The following is a 14,770-nucleotide window of genomic DNA, read 5'->3' on the forward strand; positions in this document are numbered from 1 at the left end:
CCCCGTCTCCTCGAGTCTTCTGCTGCCTTAATCCTTCCCTGTCACCGACCACCTTATGACTGGGCTCGACGTTGACGGTGTCCAGCTTCTGTCACCTGCTCAAGTGGCGTTTGTCGGGCCCACTGGCCGATCCCGTGTGCCATGACGGCGGTTCCGCGGGTTCAATTTGGAATATGATGGGGAGGGGCGCTGATAAGGCCCCCAGCTAAGTGTAGCGCCTAATCAAGGATTCTGACATGCAATTATTATGAAAAATCTTCAGGATGACGATGAATATGAATGAAATGTTAGAGATTTGTCTAAAATATAATCATAAACAACACTCGAATATATAAACCCTATATTAAAGAATATTCTCTAATCAACATGTTGAGAATAACAGCTTTGAATAACTTTTCTTTCTTTCAGAATTTAGGGCAATAATTTTCGTGTGGCCATTTTTAAAGATGGCGTCGATAATTTCAACTTCGAGATATCTATTTTTTGTTGTTTATTACGTTAATAAAAATCATATATTCAAAATAGGAATTTCAAAAAGATTTACATATTTGAAATATATTTAGCATTTCCAGAAGTCATTTTCGAAGATGGCGCCCAAACTAACAGTAGCACGACTTCAATATTCAAGTACGATGTTTAAACGGTCTTCATCATAATTATTACCAATTTTTATAATTTTTGAACCATATACAGTATCTAAATGACATTGATGGCGGCCATTTTCCAACATGGCGGCCAAACTATCTGACAAATGGCTTCAATATTTTAGTATGAGGTTCACACAGCTCTCATTATAATACCTATCAATTTTCATAATTTTCCAACAACATGGTGAAATATACTGTACCTAGCATTCACGGCGGCCATTTTCCAATATGGCGACCAAACTATTGAACACAGAGCTGTAAAATTTTTCCATGATGTTCATGTGGTTTCAATCATAATGTGTACCAATTTTCATAATTTTTGAAGAAGAACGTGGAATACATTGTAGCTGTAATTCCCGGCGGCCATTTTCCAAGATGGCGGCGAAAGCTCGCGCTCTACAGCAGGGGACTTTTAGTATATTTTTTGTTGGGTCAAAAACAACACATGTACCCATTTTCATCTTTATGTTCAAATGTTCTAGGTCAAACCCTAAAAGTCCTGGGCTAAGAGGCCAGTTTGCCTCGTGCGCGATGGTAAAAACCCGATCAACCCGATGACGTTAATAGTAGAGGGCTATGCCCTTTCGACCAGTAGTCCCATCCAGAAACCAGCATTTGGGGAAGTTCAAGCGATATTGTTATTTTTAAAGTGCTAGTATATGAAATTAAGGGGGCAGTAACATAAAAACTGTTACAAGTTTCGGCCCAATCAATATAGAAAATGAAAATCCATCCATCCATTCATGTGACTTTGTATTCTTCCACTTTTCTTTGTTCCTACCTTAATTGTTGTTAAATCGTTAGTTTCATTAGAACTTAATGCGATGAAACAAATAATGAAGTTTAAAGTTCCGCGTAGGTCTGGTTTAATTACGTTCCTATAACAAAGAGGAGAGAGAGAGAGACGGAGAGATAATCAGTATAGGCAGCCGTGATCCATGCGTGTTGAAAACGGGGGTAAATCTACAGACGGTACGTCGCGGCGCCTGAACGCAGCTTTCTCGCGCATAGTTGACATAGGGGATGACAGAGACACGACGAGGAGGTCTATCCACCCATGCGGAAATGATATGAGTCCTGAAACTAAATTTATAAAGCGCGTTTCTATCACCTTTCTCTCCTCTTTGCCTATAGAGGTAAAAAATTGCGTTAAGAATGTTTACCGCGAAAAAATGTTATCCACATAAATGTGATGAACATCAAATAAATAGGGAGTACTAACCTTAGGTCAAATGGTCGTTAAATGTTTCCCTCAAAATGTTTAACAAATGTTCGTGGAATTAATTGCAAGTAAATTTAAAGATAGGAAAAGACAAGTTACAAGTATTTATTCGCTCTCGATTGCCCCCTCCCCATTTGCGCAATTGGCAATTCTCTAGCCTTGCAACCACAACAAGATATAGAGGCGTCTCTGTATTTTTTATTTTAGCATTAACAGTTAAGGCCCAATCATTACAGAAAAGGATGAAAGATAAAAGCTTTTGTCCAACAATATTTAAAATGTTCATGTTACGATTAAAAAGAAATTTTACATTGTCTAGCAGCCTTCAAATCCATCTAGTCATTCATGTGACTTCTACGTTCATGTTTTGTCAAATCACCCTTCCACTTACATGCATAGTCACATTGATCACATTTGAAGGGTTTTTCACCACTGTGAATGCGTTGATGATTGATCAAATTACTCTTCATTGTGCTGGCATAGTCACACTGATCACATTTGAAGGGTTTTTCACCACTGTGAATGCGTTGATGATTGATCAAATTACTCTTCATTGTGCTGGCATAGTCACACTGATTACATCTGAAGGGTTTTTCACCACTGTGAATATGTTGATGTGCGATCAAACTAATCTTCTGCGTACATTTATAGTCACACTCTTCACATTTGAAGGGTTTTTCACCACTATGAATGCGTTGATGTATGATCAAATTACTCTTGACTGTGCTAGCATAGTCACACCGATCACATGTGAAGGGTTTTTCACCACTGTGAATGCGTTGATGTGCGATCAAATTACTCTTCATTGTGCTGGCATAGTCACACTGATCACATTTGAAGGGTTTTTCACCACTGTGAATATGTTGATGTGCGATCAAACTAAACTTCTGCGTACATTTATTGTCACACTCTTCACATTTGAAGGGTTTTTCACCACTATGAATGCGTTGATGTATGATCAAATTACTCTTGACCGTGCATCTATAGTCACATTTCTCACATTTGAAGGGTTTTTCACCACTGTGAATGTGTTGATGTGCGATCAAATTACTCTTCATTGTGCTGGCATAGTCACACTGACCACATTTGAAGCGTTTTCCGCCGCTATGAATGCGTTCATGCACGACTAAATTACTCTTGACCGTGCATCTATAGTCACATTTCTCACATTTGAAGGGTTTTTCACCACTGTGAATGCGTTGATGATTGATCAAATTACTCTTCATTGTGCTGGCATAGTTACACTGATTACATTTGAATCGTTTTTCTTCGTTACCCTTCTTAATGTGACGTTGTGGACCCCTTTTATAATCAGCAGAATATTTGATCCGAGTTGAACGTTTCTTCTTTAATTTTCCTGCAGAAAATTATTAACGAAATATAATAACGACACACATTCCATTTACAATATAGCATCAAAAATACAGGAACATTCAAGCGCACTTCATAAAAAATGTAAGGCTTAGGCCTCTACGAAAACTCAGTGTTAAAGAAAAGAAACAGTGCTGATCAGGGCGTTAGCCGATGAGCAAGCGTGTAGCGATTTTACTTAGGGTGAAGGAATAAGCAAGTACGGCTAGGATACTTCTAAACCAAGAATCGAATAAGCTACAAAGATCCTTCGGGTTCAGCTACCCTCGGTTTATCTAACGGGGTAGATCATTAAATTAAATATAATTGGTCAGTTTGTCTAGGGGTTTTAGGGAGGTAATAATAAAGAGGCGAGATTTCGAGTTACCAATGTTAACTAATGTTTAACATTTTATACTTTTAATAATTATTACTTTCTGCTATTTAAAACTATGGTCATGACCTTACTTAAGTAAAAACTAATTCTAACAAATTAAACAAGCAAATGAAATAATGGAACGAATAATAAAATAAGTATGAAATAAAATTAACGCTAAAGCGTGAAATAACGTTACTGTTTTTCGTCAGGGTCGACGGCTCGCGGCATCTAGGAGATTTGTCCGAAACGGGTGGACAAGCGGAACGTGGCGGTAGAGACGCGTTTTTGTTAGCGTCCGTGTCGCGGAAGGTTCATCATCCCGCGTTTATTAATTAATCCTGTGGCGGCGAGATGAATAGTTCTTTACCAGCATTAGCACTCGGCGCTCACTTTCAGCTACCGCTTAAGTTTTTAACTCGGGCACGCGATGTCCTGCGTCCGGTATTAGAAAGGTCGAGTCCGTCGAAACGTAGTTGCGGTTGGCGGCATAGCTTAGCAGGCTCGCGTCTCGTGGGTCGGTCGGGCATAACCTCCGGAGAGGGTCGGACAATTCTTAATTCTGGTATTCTTCTGTTGATGGACCCGAGTTTTTATGGAAGTTCTCGTGAATGACCTCTCTAACGGGTCAGCCAATCACGGTGACGCTTTCTGTGGTATTTGGGACCACGTCAGATTGACGTCAGCACTTGGGTTGAGTTACCTTGGCGACCCACGCCTTTTGGGTATTTTTGGGTCTTTGACCTCTTTGACTCTCGCGAGCACTTCTTATAAACTATTTACAATATATACACTATAATACAACAGCTATGCATTGGCAACTCTCAATAGAATAAAGAAAAATATTTCGGGGCTTATAAGGAACGCTGAAAGAGCCAGTAGATAAAAACGGGAGGGCGTAACTGAGGCTTTAGAATTTGAGTAGCTTCACGAATCTCTTGGCCTAAAGAATACGCTGGCTAAAGGGTTAAAGACTCTTTCCAATGCAAACAACGACCAGCATTAAGATTGCACTGGAAAGGTCATAGGGAAATTTTTATTGCTTGAAAGGATATTCCTATTATTAAAGGGATCTTATTGAATTTGGGAAATTAAATTTATATTGTTGTTACAAGCGACCTCATCAACCAAAAGGAGATGAATGAACATCAATTGAAATGCACGAGAAAATTGGCGCGAAACTAGAACGGTTGTATTTTGGGTGGATCAAATACCAGCTGATGCTGAGTGAACACAAGTTACCAATTTATATCGTTCTTGCACCCCCCCTCTCTTTTGTCACATCTAGTTTTCACTTTGTTTCTCTGTCTGGCAAATGGCACCCCCGAGGTCTGAGTAGTGTTATATTTTCCACATTTGTGAAATAAAGTACAATTGACACATAATTAAAAATAACTAATGTGGATATCCCTTCGATAGATAAAACTTATTTGTTACTAAAATCTGCGTAACGAGAAACAATATCTCATTTTATCCAGCAACAAATAAACTCCGAATTTTTGGTCGAAATAAGTACCAGCATAAAAAAATGATATAAGGCTCCCTATAAGTATGAAACTCTCCATTTAAGCCATGTAAACAGCATTTTCTTCCATTGAAATTTTTTAAAAGTTTCTAAAGCCACCTATTAAGAACTTATGGCGGGTAAAAATTTTATAATGTAATTAAATCCTTAAAGGTCTTGAAGTTATTATTATGATAATTATAACTGATTAAGTGCATGTCAAAAATATCATAATAAATTTATAGATGGCACGAGATTTCGACGACCTGTTACGGGGTAAGGAGTGTCTCGTGTCTCTACGGGCGTGGCCAAAATTCCCCGGCCCATCGTGCTTTTCGCGGACACTTTAGGTGGCGGTGGCGGTTTCGTCCCCCTTTATTCGTAGTGCCAAAACTTCTCCCACGGGTCATAAATAGGAAGCGCGCCAAATTTGGAAGCAAATGCTGTAATACGTTTCATACTTATAGAGAGCTATATATTATTTTCTTATGGTACCAGCGATAAGAAAGGAGTGAAGACCCTTGTGAAAGAGGACATTTTAAAGGTTCTGATACATAATAGTAATCTAGCTTTATTGCGCGTCCATAACACCCAGTGGGCTATACTTCAATGGGTCACGATTTCAATGCATAAAGAGGTGGTGGCTAGCTCCTACGCCACAGCTTACCGACAGCGCCCTATACTAAGTATTACCATTAACCTCAGCAAGTTTTGATGGGAAGGCGAAACTGGGTAACACCACGCGGAAAACTCCTTTAAGAAGTGGGAAGACAACTTTCATAACTCTATGCAGAAGGGTTTGTACCCAGTTTTTCACCCGGTGCTACAGTCCGGAATCGAACCCGGGACTCTCTTGCTGCAAGGCGAAAGTCCAAAAGCTGAACACTATTTGATTTTATCGGTAGAGAGTTCACTCGCTTTTCGAAAAATGTTAAAAATCCATTCGGATATTTTTACTGATTTGAACGTTTTTGAAAACGTCCTTTGTTTTAGCGGGAATTTAATTCGTTCATTAAATAAATTAATCATGGATAAGGAAACCTCTTTGACAAAAGCGTAGGCGAGAAGACTGTAGTGTTATTTTCTTATATTAACACCCCAGGCGAATCATTTAACCCATTAAATAATTTTTGGGAAATTTTGAAATAACAATTTGGCGTTGGAACGTAAAATGTTTACCGCTTGTACCCAAGAAATTGTTTTGTATAATTGGTTAAGATAAAAGAAAAAAAACTCGGTACATTTAAGGCAGTTGACAACCGTATTCTGAATTAAAGAGGAGAAAAGATGGAAAGTAGACCTCGTCGAACGATATTTTCGGATAAAAATCCAAAACACTTTTATAGGTCATTCCTGGCTATTTTGAGTGTTATACCAGAGCCCATTTCATCGTGCCCGGTCCTTAACTAGCATTAAGCACCACCAGTGGCGTAACGGCGTTTGTTGGGCCCGCCCGCAGCCCGACAATTAGGGCCCTTTCTTGAGTGTCGAGTTTTTAAAAAGTATGAAAGCACCACGAACGTTACTACTTTTCCCTTTCATTATTTATAGCAATGCGCCTTGTCGCCGCTCTCGACTAAAATCTCACTCCTCTAAAGTGCAATGCAGGGCCTCTACTCTTTTAGAGAGTTTTTAATACAAAAATTGGATTCTCTTCGCAAAATTATAGCATTATATACGATCAGATTTATCAAATTATAGGATTATACAGGACTCATAAATGATTAGATTTGGAGTGTGGATAATTTTATTTTATTGAGAACGTAAGACTCTTCAAATCGCGCCTAGATCTAGACAAATACTGAAGGGCTCACACGGACATACATTTAGATTTACTTGAAAAAGTGACTATTAATTAAATGAAACTGTAAGCAAGGAGAGACCTAAGTGAGTGAAAATGACCAAATCAAGCTATTTAAAAGGTCAGGTTGGAAGAGATGTTTTCAGAGATAACAGATTTTCAAAACTCTTTTCAATAATTAAACATATTTTAAAGGTCTGTGCTATAATTCACTTCAATATGTGGGATTAGATATTTAAATGAAAGGTCTGAGGAAAAATTCAATTGTGTTATTTTGGAGTGCAGACTGTGCAGCAGAGAATGGAAAGTAATTGTTATCATTTCATATAAAAAACTAAAAAAGTCGTATAAATTCAATTATGTGAGAATTGAAGAACAAAAATTCCTGAGCTAACGAAGCGATTTTTGGATCTGACCAAATGAGATATCACTAATTTTGCACTTAAAACGTCATACAGCTGGGATTCTAGATAATTGCTTTGAAATCTCAAAGATATAGGACGATTTGCGAAATTATAGGACTAAATTGGACGATTTGCGAAATTATAGGACTAAATTGGACGATTTGCGAAATTATAGGACACTTTAAAAAATATTGGAGAATCAGTCTATAAGCAAAATTTCGAAAGGGTTCCCAAAAACATGGGCCCGCCCACAGTTGCGTGCACTGCTCCCCTGTTGGCACGCCACTGAGCCCAATGTGGTTTGATGGAAACTTTTGAAGACACTTGAAATCCCCGAGATTATTTCCAATTTTGAGCAAATCCCAAACTCAGGTTATACGGGTTCAGTATGTACCCTGGAATAGGGATCCTCCTGATTTTAACAGGAGTATTAAATAGGTGTTTTCAGTTTTTCACCTAGATAGCAGTACCGCCAATAGCGTTTTCAATTTACCGCTCAAGGGCGCTAGATCTGCTCGGATTTCCGTTTTCAATTTACCGAGCGCTGGACCGGGGACCCGAGATCCCATCGGTGATGATCTGTACAGAATAGATAGCTCGCTAAATTTGTATCGTCGAATAGGACGGGAAAAGAAAATCGTTAAAGCAGCTCAATAAATGAAGCGCATTTCATGTCGTCTAGAGCAAATCAAGAGCGATCTCAGAGCAGTTATGTGGAAAACGCCATTAGACTATACACCGAGAAGGCGGAATTAATTGATTAGCATATTTCACCCATTGGGGGTAGGAATATGAAACCCCACTCTAAGCACTCAGATTATAAAAGTATCTTATGACTTACCAATTTCCGAACAAAGTGATTCGGAATTCTTTGGAGCCATTTCTTGAAATGTCTCCGAGTTGGACACCGAACTATTATTTCCAACTTCAACTGGAACTTCGGGTAAATTGATTTCCAAAGAGACGGAGGTCAATTCTGATGGTTCATTTGGGTTACGTTCAGGTTTAGGAACACACACTGGCCCATTCAGTGGCCTAAGATCAACAAGCTTCAGTTTTGGCAAACACAGTACCAAACTTCGATTTTGTCTATCTGTTTTCTTCGCACCTGTCCAGGTTATTCTGGATTGCTTATCATCGAGATCGTTTTCTACGGCTAATTCTAGTGAATCACTTTCGACATTTGCGCCAAGAGAAAGATCCAAATGTTTTTCGACTTCAACATTCAATTCGGGAACACGGAATTCCTTTGGTCGAGTTGCTCTTTCGTCAGTTTCTCCCTCTGTTGAAACGCTTTGTGATTTACGATAAGAATCGATAATTGTGTTATTGTTCTCAAGAGGTTCTCGTGACGAATCACTTTCCGTCGTTGTGTCGAGAGGCATTTTCAATTGGTTTTCGACCTCGAGCTTCGGCGAAGGGACACAAAGTGGCGATTTCTCACTGTATATCAACTTGGGGACACACGCATTCGTAATTGGCGTTATAAACCCCACATTTTTGGACTTTTTTGGGATAATTTCAGTTTCGTTGTTTGTATTGCCAACCTCGGCAACATATTGAGGCTCAGAATCAGGCGATTCTTCACTAATATCTCCTCTAACCAGCATGCCTTGGACATTGACAGCTTCGACACTGTGCATCACAATTGGAAGAGATAACTCCTGGCCATTAATTCCCGAATCATTTTCAACGGGTTCAGATTTCACTAATTCATCGTTAGCTAATTGATGTATTCCACTTTTCTCCTATTTTTCAAACAATCAACTCTTAACCTTTGGAGTAACTCTTCCCCACCGACCATTAAAATGAAAAATGTTCCATACCATCAGATCTTTGATTCTCCTTTCCAACTCATTATTGACCCTATTGAGTCTTTCAATTTCGTCTACTTGTTTATTTATCGTAAATGATGTTTTCACTCTCTCTTTTCCCATGTTTGAAATTAAAACATTACGCTAAACAAAATAAGATTTCATTTTAACAGTAAATATTCTTTGGACTTTCATTGGCTGAGCGTATTTTGAAGGGGCAAGCAAGAAAGAACAAAGGTCCTAGCTGGGTTTCTTTGTTGCTAAAGAGGGATGTGTTACCAATCCCCTTAGATCAGAGCCAATCCTGATTGGTATTTTCACTAATAAACTTAATTATTCACCCACCCACAGAGTTTGGTTCTACTTTAAGGGACATAAGGTTCGACAACTCATCCTGTACATTTAAAATGGGCTATGATACCAAAAGGGTCTCAATATTTCTGTGCTTAATTTCACACTAGTTAAAAATACCTCGGCTTCCAGTTCCCTGACTCGATCATCCCTGGCTTTAACTTCATTGATAAGATCATCTTTACTCAAGTGATCATAATTACAATCTCCCTCAGTCTTCATTTCCTAAAAACAAAGTTTCCCTAATTTTATTTTTGCCTTAAACAGCCAATATTGCAATAATTTCTCAAATACCTCTTTAATGGCCACCCTTTGAAGATTTACTAAACTCATTTCGGAATTTTGTTCCGAGAGTTTGTGAAATTGTAAATCTTCCCTAAAATAAAATTTCTTTTCAAACAGAAGAAAACGAACATATAACAAGAAAGGTTTCCCAAAAAGCTTAGAAAAACATGCTTAGCTAGTTCAAAAGATTGTGACAACTGACACTGCAACTTCCTACAAGATTAGGGAATTCCTCAAACCCATTTTTGAATACAAGCAGCTTCTTATAAATTATTTATTCTGTTAGTATTTGCCTTATTTTTGAAATAGCAAGAAAGATCTTTTTCTTTGCAAGGCAAAATAGTTTCGATAGGTTTGGATCCGTAACACGCCTTAATGACACCCAAGTTGCATTATATTCATCACTAACCAGCTTAAACGTTTGACCATAACACGACAATCCTTCACAAAATCCATCATACTTCGTAGAGTTTCCCTGCTTAGATAACATACGTAACATTTTAATGATAATAAAAAACATGGCCATAAACAAAGATTCAGCGTTTTCCCCTCAGACCAATATAGATTCTTACCAGCCAAGGCTTATATGAATGTTTTTCTTTCACAGTTACTCACACTGTTCTGTTTTTTATGTTTTTCGGGTCTTTGGGAGAAAAAGCTTCCACTTTTTACCTCTCCGTGTGACGTAGTCCAGGAGAGGTTCTGTAACGGCCGTGTCTGTCTGTGTGTCTGTCTGTCTGTGTGTGTGTGTGTGTGTGTCTGTCTGTCCGTTGTTACACCCACGTGACCGCGTTCGCAGTTTGCGTATCGGAGCAAACGTGTTCGCCATTTCCGAACTGCTTTCACAGTCACGGAAATGGCTCCTCTACTTGAGTTCTCACACCACCAATCTTCTGGTCTTTGTCCATACCACACGGACACTAGTCTGTTCTTACTGGCTGCTAATCACCACCATCTTCTGGTCTTCGTCCATTCCACGTGGACACCAGTCTGTACATACTGGCTTCTAATCACCACCATCTTCTGTTCTTTGTCAATCCCACATTGACACCCGTCTGCACTTACACTGCCATCTAACACCACCATCCACTGGTCTTCCGTCTATTCCACATAGACACCAATCTGTATCATTGGCTTCTACTCCATTATCATCGTTTGGTTTTAGGATATACGCGGCGATCAGCTAGGGTTACGAGAAACGTCTAGCCTCCCTAAGGTAGGATCGCTACCAAAGGTTTTCGCATTTGCGGTTTTTCCTTACTATTATAATGGAAACGAATCGTATATATACCCCAAAATTTGAAGAAAGCGGGAAGAGGGGTACCCTTCACTTTAAACGTCAATATTAGCAAAGTTTGAGAAGATAATAGGTATAACTTTATTTTAAACGATTTAACTATTATTAATGTTAATTATTGAAGATTAAAATAATTAAAAATAATTATATTTATTTAAATATTAAAGATAAACCTCTCGTGCAAAGAGAGAGATTATCATTGCCTCCTATATCTACCAAGGCCCGTGCATGCGATATATTTCCTTCATTGCCTCCTATATCTATCAAGGCCCGTGCATTGTGATATATTTCATTCATTGCATAAACATAAGCGAGATTGTTTTGGGAAAAAAATACTGCTTCCACTAATGCGTTTATACTCCTTGTTACTGTTGTATAGAGTAATCATGATAAAAGCTTAAAAAATTACGAGAGGACAGACCTTTTTTATCCTCATTCAAAAATATTTTTTGGTGCTAAGACTGCTTTAAAAAATCCAAACGGTTAGGCATTGGTAAAAAAGACAAATGATATTTTTCAAATCTTATGAGATAACGCCCACCTAGTTGAAAATTGCCGTTTTTTATCCGCGGGAGCCATTCCTTATGAGAATTTCGATGCTAGTAGGTTGTCAATTAAACTACCGGTATATTATTGTTGTTGGAAATTGGATATTAAGTCAAATTAAGTGGTTGTAAAGAGCCAGCAGGTTTTTGCCACTTCTTTTTGTGAGTATTTGATTTTTATATGTAAAATGGAGGAAGATAATGTTGAGAGTAAGGATGAAATGCGGAAGCGCAAAGCGCGGGAAAGGATGAGGGCAAAAGGTCGACGTTTTCATTGGATACTTAAGGTTATATAATCTTCTCGACACGGAGAGGTAATATTTTGGTTTTCCCGACTTGTATATTAACAGCTTTTTACCTCTCCGAGTGACGTATGTCACGGAGAGGTTCTAAAATCGACAGGCATGTCTGTGTGTGTGTGTGTGTGTGTCAGGCACTTTCACCCCAGGGGACCGCGTTCGCAGTTTCCGAATCGAAGCAAATGTGTTCGCCATTTCCGGACCGCATTCACAGTTCCCGGAAAATTCAAAACTTGAGGCTATCCACAATTCAACTGGCCACTACTATTTCATCTGACTAGTCAATTATCCATTCCACATGAACACCAATCTGTATACATTGGCTTCTAACACCACCATCTTCTGGTCTTTGCTTTTGTCCATCCCACATGGACACCAGTCTGTACACCTGGCTTCTACACCACCATCTTCTGGTCTTTGTTTTTGTCCATCCCACATGGACACCAGTCTGTACACCTGGCTTCTACACCACCATCTTCTGGTCCTTGTTTTTGTCCATCCCACATGGACACCAGTCTGTACACCTGGCTTCTACATCACCATCTTCTGGTCTTTGTTTTTGTCCATCCCGCATGGACACCAGTCTGTACACCTGGCTTCTACACCACCATCTTCTGGTCTTTGTTTTTGTCCATCCCACATGGACACCAGTCTGCACACCTGGCTTCTACTCCTTCGTCATCGTTGGGTTTAAGACATTCGCGGCGATCAGCTAGGGTTACGAGAAACGTCTAGCCTCCCTAAGGTGGGATCGTCCACCGAAGGTTTTCGCAATTGCGGTTGTTCTTGCTTTTAGCTGTAGTTCGACACCCTTATATACTACCAATTTGAGTATGGTGAGGCAACCGGCGTATGCTTCATTTTAAACGCCAATATTAGTCAAGTCTCTCAAGAATGTTTAATTGTTCTTTATCAAGACGATGTAACGCTCAATAAGGCGAACAACTAACGAAGAAAATATTTAATATTAGTTATATTTATTTTAATATTTAAGATAATCTTGTTTCTCAACTCAAAATTAAAACGGAAAGAGTTAAAAAGCAGTCTATTTTTTTGTCTGTGTGTGTCTGTCCGTTGTCACACTAGTGCGCCGAGTTAGCAGTTCGCTATGTTTTGATGTGTTAAGAAATCCTACAGAACCTTAATATTCACTTTTTCCATAATATAAAGTGAATATGTGGAAATCTTTTTCGTAATTACGATGCATTTAGTACTTTTGTAGCTTTAAAGCTCTGTTTCATTTTGATATTCCAAGGGTGATTTCTAATATTGTTATTTGAAATGGATGTTTATATATTACTTAAGCTATACTACATCTGTTTATAGCATAATCCTTTCTATAGTGATTTCAACAAGAACGCAACGATATAGGTCTATTGAACTTTTATTTGTCAATAGGCCTAGTGAACCAAAAAGTAAACGCTTGGGTTTGGTTTTCGTTTCTGTAATGCAGAGACATTAACGGTTCAGAGTGAGCCGAAAGTTAATACACTGTTAAATAATTAGGCTTAGATTTTATAATCATGGTGGAAATCTGGGCCGCGTTCAGCAGAGCTCAGCGCTGTTAGCAGTGTCCTACAGGACGGGATTTTGTTTTTGAATTTGACGTCACGGACGTAGCTTAGCGCTGAGCCAGCGCGGTCTTCAAAGAAAATCGTCGGGTTTTTGGAAAACGTGACGTAAAACGCGTAGTTCTCAGCTTGGCGAAAGAACATGGAGGAATTAATACAAATAGCTCTTGCTGATTCTGATCGGATTATAAATATTTAATTGGCGTGAAACCAGTTGATCACGCGAGAATTTTAAGAGACATGTTACTTTCTAATTTTAATTATAAAAGTTGTTGTTATCTATCTCTTTAAATATGTTATCATACAATTTTTGTTAAGCCTTGGTATCTTGCACGCTTTATTGCGCTAGCGTCATTTTTAAAACACCGATGACCGGAGAAAAGCTATGACGACAGATCTCACTGGTAAACGTTTTCCAAAATCCACTGTCATTTTGGGGAGCTCTGCTGGACGCAGCCCAGACCAGTGAAAGGTCTGATCGTAATCGGATTATAGCTTGGTGTTTTCATGCTTTTTATGGTGCGCATTTACTTTCAGTGTGTGTAGTCACAAATAAGCTTTGATGTTATGTAACGTTAACAGTCATGTTGACAAACTAAGAAAATCGTTGAGGTGAAACGAGAGGATAGTGTTTACATGGCAACCCTGTTGTGAATATGGTTTTGAACATAGAGGTAGAGGGTATACAGTTGAGGAGTAGAAAATTGGGCCTTTACAAAAACGTAAAGGTAATATCCCTCCAAAGTTTTAGCTCTTCATTTCCCGTTTTTCCCCCCATCGGATGATTTTAATGTGTACAAGTATATCCTTATTGGATGTAAAATGTCGTCTGATTTACAGTATATTTGCTATGCTTTGTATACTGCTTTAATATTTCATAAATTTTAACTTCAGTATTTGTTCTTAAAAAAATAAACATTTCCATATCTGGGTAAGTAAGTTTGTAAGTAGTCCTCCTCGGAGAGGTAATATTTTGGTTTTCCCAACTTGTCTTGTACATGGATACTCTTTTTTATAATCAATAAACTATTATTAAAGGATGAACCATTACCGTAACAAAGGAATTCACAAGAAAGTACAAACGTGAAAAAAGAGAACGTCTAGCAGACAGCTTTAACTATTTCCAAAGCCCAGTGACCAATGACCATTCTTGGAAATAGCACAGGTCCACAGGTCAAAAACCAGTTTATTAATTGTTCGGACCAGTTTTTTATTCTAAATCCGGGGGTTACTGGTCCTTGGGACCAGTTTATTAATTGAGAATTTTTATGAAAATTTCAGGAGGGACCAGTTTAAAAATTCTA

General features: G+C 38.6%; 1 protein-coding gene across 1 annotated transcript; it reads right to left on the bottom strand.

The window, feature by feature from the left end:
- Positions 1-1,552: 1,552 nt before the first annotated feature.
- On the bottom strand, positions 1,553-9,691 carry LOC149621016 (uncharacterized). Its single transcript, XM_089854674.1, has 4 exons — positions 9,590-9,691; positions 9,131-9,262; positions 8,146-9,052; positions 1,553-3,226 (listed from the first exon to the last, which is right to left on the bottom strand). Exons 1-4 carry the CDS (start codon positions 9,689-9,691, stop codon positions 2,205-2,207), a joined length of 2,163 nt encoding a protein of 720 aa, XP_089710800.1. The 3' UTR covers positions 1,553-2,204.
- Between the last annotated feature and the right edge of the window lie 5,079 nt (positions 9,692-14,770).

Source organism: Phalangium opilio, unplaced genomic scaffold (assembly GCF_054372755.1).
Source record: "Phalangium opilio isolate 3A_F unplaced genomic scaffold, DU_Popi_V2 ptg000209l_1, whole genome shotgun sequence".
Classification (NCBI taxonomy): domain Eukaryota; kingdom Metazoa; phylum Arthropoda; class Arachnida; order Opiliones; family Phalangiidae; genus Phalangium; species Phalangium opilio.

Excerpts from the sequence above, each read along its gene's own strand:
- LOC149621016 (XM_089854674.1), bottom strand. The coding sequence starts at position 9,691 with ATGAAGACTGAGGGAGATTGTAATTATGATCACTTGAGTAAAGATGAT. Across the intron at positions 9,053-9,130 it reads GGAGAATCAAAGATCTGATG|GAGAAAAGTGGAATACATCA; the intron begins GTATGGAACATT and ends TTTGAAAAATAG. Across the intron at positions 3,227-8,145 it reads ATCACTTTGTTCGGAAATTG|GAAAATTAAAGAAGAAACGT; the intron begins GTAAGTCATAAG and ends AATTTTCTGCAG.